Source organism: Meleagris gallopavo, chromosome 8, assembly GCF_000146605.3.
Source record: "Meleagris gallopavo isolate NT-WF06-2002-E0010 breed Aviagen turkey brand Nicholas breeding stock chromosome 8, Turkey_5.1, whole genome shotgun sequence".
Classification (NCBI taxonomy): Eukaryota; Metazoa; Chordata; class Aves; order Galliformes; family Phasianidae; genus Meleagris; species Meleagris gallopavo.
This window is the reverse complement of record NC_015018.2, coordinates 32486413-32490244: the sequence shown is the minus strand read 5'-3', so window position 1 is coordinate 32490244 and position 3832 is coordinate 32486413. Positions and strand designations below refer to the sequence as shown.

The 3832-nt window shown below is 49.2% G+C and overlaps 1 protein-coding gene across 1 annotated transcript in view; it reads left to right on the top strand.

Moving 5' to 3' along the window:
- Window positions 1–2226: 2226 nt before the first annotated feature.
- The window catches only part of SFXN4 (sideroflexin 4), an 11035-nt gene continuing 9429 nt past the window's right edge, over window positions 2227–3832 (top strand). Inside the window, exon 1 of the mRNA XM_019617991.1 lies at window positions 2227–2250. Within this exon, the coding sequence (XP_019473536.1) occupies window positions 2227–2250 (24 nt within the window). The remainder of the gene's footprint in view (window positions 2251–3832) is intronic.

The window sequence follows — 3832 nt, the reverse complement described above, 5'->3', positions numbered from 1 at the left end:
CAGTGTCTTCTTAGTAACTTCCTGCAGTGTACTTCGATGTAGAACAGCTGTTAGTGGGTTTTTTTGTGTATGCATACCTGTTTCTGTACTGTCTGAAGGAAAATCTCAGAACACTTAGGCTAGTTTCTCCCTGAGTTAAAGCTTGTTTGATTTTACTGTGCGTGAACAAAAGTTATAATATGCTTTTCTTCTTGTCCTTTTCCTGCCCTTTTCTGAGCTTTCCAAGTCTTACTCATTTCTAAGGAAAACTTTGTTCTTAAGCCATCCAACTTGAGGTGATTCTGACTTTGGGAGCTTGTCACTTCATTTTGCCAAGTTCCAGTTTCCTCATAGTGTTTTCTGAACAAAAATCAGTGATTGTACACTCCCACAAACGATGGCATTAGAGTGGCATTCACTTCACCTCCTGGATTTTGGTAGCAGGCCATGGCTGCCCTACAGGCACCTGTTGCTGTACCTACATTATTTGCTGTCAGAAGATCACAGAATAGTGCCAGTTAAGTGCTTTGGCCCCACTCCTTATTGCCAAGTCAGACTGTGTTACTCTGAACCACGCTTACGCAGGCTGGTCTTGAAAAGCTCCAAGGAAAGCTTAATTGTTCACACAGTAAATTAGGTAAAATAGCTTAAATATCTTTTCAGCCTCTACCTGTTGCCTCTCATCTTGCTGTCCACGCAGTGCTGTAAAAAGCCTGGCTTTATAACTGCCTTGGGATACTGGCTGGTGGGATTCCCCCAAATTTTCCCTGCTCCAGTCTAAGCCAGCCCTGCCCCTCCAGCCTCTGTGGTCTTGTTGGTGCTCTGCTGAATTTGTTCCAGTTTAGCACAAGCTTCCCCATACTGGAGGCAAACTGGTGGCAGTAGTGAGGTCTCACGAGTCCTGAGTAAAGGGGAAACACTCCTCTAACCTGTCAGAAGAACCCATGGCACTTCTGTGGCACTTGGGTTCTTCTCTAACATCGTAACCAGGGTACAAGGATAAGGTGACATCATCTGGACTGTAGTTTCTCAAATGGTCTTTCTGGCCTTTTTGGAACACTAGTGCCACATTAACTTTTTTCCAGTCATCAGAAAGCTACAAAGAGTGACTATATCTTCAGTTATGTATTTTAAATTTTGTCTGTACAGCCACATTTACATGGAGATAAATGGGGCCTTTGCACCAAATGAAACTGTTCCAGAGTTTGTATTAACTTTTTAAATGGAAGTTGCTATACATGTTGGCAACATCATTCAATGCTCAAGACCAGGCAGCATGACAAATGGCTGAAAGATGTGAGCTACACAGACGTGTCCTTGTATTTATTTCACTGCTTGATCTTTTTAGAGAACTGCAGTGGTCAGACATTTCATCTGACCAAATCCAACATTGAAACCTGCACCTACTGCCAGCAGGGGCTGTCAGCCCCCATGGGAAGGGGGGAATTCAGCTGGGGAGCTGCTGGGATAGAGACCTTTAGTTTTCTCTGTAGTAATAAAGGACCACAGTAATAAATAAAACAGCAAGTTTTCTTTATGCAAATGAAGTGCAAGTTCAGTAAACCCACAAAGTAAAGTTAGGTCATCAGTGACATTCAGATTAAAAACCCACCTGTTACTCAGCCTTGAGTCCCCACAGCATGTAGTTTGTTACAGAACTGTAGGACACACACACATGCTGGTGGCATAACAAGCACTCAGTTCTCCCCATTTTGCCATGCCAGGAACAGCTGTGACTGAAAGGCACCACACTTGCCTGACTCGAGCAGAAGTGAGTTATCAACACATCTGAAAGGAATTTTCCATCAGGAGGAACCTGCTTTTTGCTCAGACTAACACCACCAAGAGTGATGATAGGCTACCCGGTACTCTGTTCGTTCCTCATCAGAATACCACCATGGAAAAGATTCCACTGCTGATAGAATTAGGAATGTTTCTCTGAAATCAAGTGGTTTTCTGAAGGCTAAGTGCTTGCTTCAAACCAGTACCATACATCTTTAAATCTGCAGCTGCGTGCAGAATAAATGACAATAGCATCAGGCTCAACAAGACACCTTCTGTAGAGCATGTAATAACTTCCAGTGGGCTGCTGACAGATGAAGGCACATGCTGTTCCTAGGAGTTAAGGTTACTACCACAAGCTGTTTCAGTCTCTATGTAAGCAGCATCTACCATAACAGGCTTTAAGTGACCACGAGCAGGTGTGTCTGCCTGCTCAGTGCTGCAGAGTGTGCTGGTGTGCAGGAAATGGCTCTGGGAGCTCAGTCTGAAGTAGGTTGGCTCCCCTCCCACCCACAGCTGCTTTCTCCAGCCACTGCTGCTGCCTTACCTGCTGGGGCCCGACTCCCAGGTCTCTGATGCCATGCAGTGCAGGAACACACGGAGAGCAGGAGGACTCAGCACACGCAGCAGGAGGCACCATCACAAGAGCAGCTTTCTTCTCACCCAGGTGGAGGGCAGGGACAGGTGCTGCACAAGGACAGGGCTGGCATCCAAGGCAAGGAGATGTTCTGCTGTCTTGACAAGCTCCCAGGCGGTGCAGTGGGGCAGTTGCTATGGGGTAGCTTAATCTACAGACCAGGGGAGGCAGGTGTATGGCAGCCCACTCGGAATGTCCCCTCAGAAAGCATCTGAGATCTTTTCCTTATATCTTTCTTGCTTTTATGTCCATAAATAGTCAACTCAATTGAAACACATATACTCATTTTCAACGTTCCCACAAGAAGCTAACAAAAAGATTTTTTTCCACAGCGTTACACTGGAGCTCAATCCCAATCTGCGGTGCAGACAGACATAAAATCAAACACCTAAATTCTACCAGCTGAGAATCTGCAGGGCAAGCCTCATGGAAGGAGGGACAGCACACAGCTGGTACCATCACAACCAACAGGCAGCTCCCTACAACCAGCTGGAGCCACAGCAAGGTGTTATTTAATGCAAGTCCATTAATTAGACCTAATGCCATGTCGGAGCAATTTGATGAAGCCTGAACAGAACGCTTTCATCTACAACCCTGTTCTCAGCTGCGGTTTTGAATAGTGACCCCTGGGCCCAATCCCACCCATCCTGACTGCACTCCTGCCTGTCCCACTTCCTTGCTTCAATCTCCCCCCTGCCGGGCAGTTCCCCAGGAGGAACTCACGCTGATACCTGTCACTTCTCACTTGCCCACCTTCCCTTCCTATCAGGACCTGGTGACTTTCTCACCCTCAGGTGAATCTGGGTACAGCCATCTAGAGCAGAACCCTTCTGCACTGCCCTCCTGGCACCAAAGGACTCCGAAGAGACCCACAGATCTGCTGCTGCCGCTCCTTCTCCCGCCTCAAGTTGCAATAAAAACAAATTCCCCACCTCTCGAGATCGACGCAGCCCCGTGGCAGCTCTCAGCACTTCCCGGAGCTGCGTCCCGTGTTCTGTATACGTGAAAGCTGCTTGATAAGCACACGGGTGGATCCCCTCTCCCCCCCCCCCCCGCATCCAATTAAAGCCGCACTCTTCAGCCTTACAAACGCATCACCTTCCTTTCATCAGTTCTGCACCGTGCTCTGGGTCTCCTCAGAAGCCCACAAACACACCAAGGTCCGCTCTGTGGCCCTCCCCCCCCAGAAGGGCTCACCGCGCAATCCCCGCCAGTCCTTCGCCGCTCCCACCTCCCAGCTTCAAAGCCGTGCGTTACGCGGCACCGTCCCGTTCCTCCCCCTCCCCGGATGCAGCCATTTAGCCGAGGGGCTGCCGACCACCGAGCGAGAAACCCAAACGGTTGCAAGAGGGACGAGGGAGCGGCTCAGAGCCCTTCAGTCCCCGCGGGCAGCGGGCGCCGTCCCCGGGCGACGGGCAGCAGGGAGAGACACCG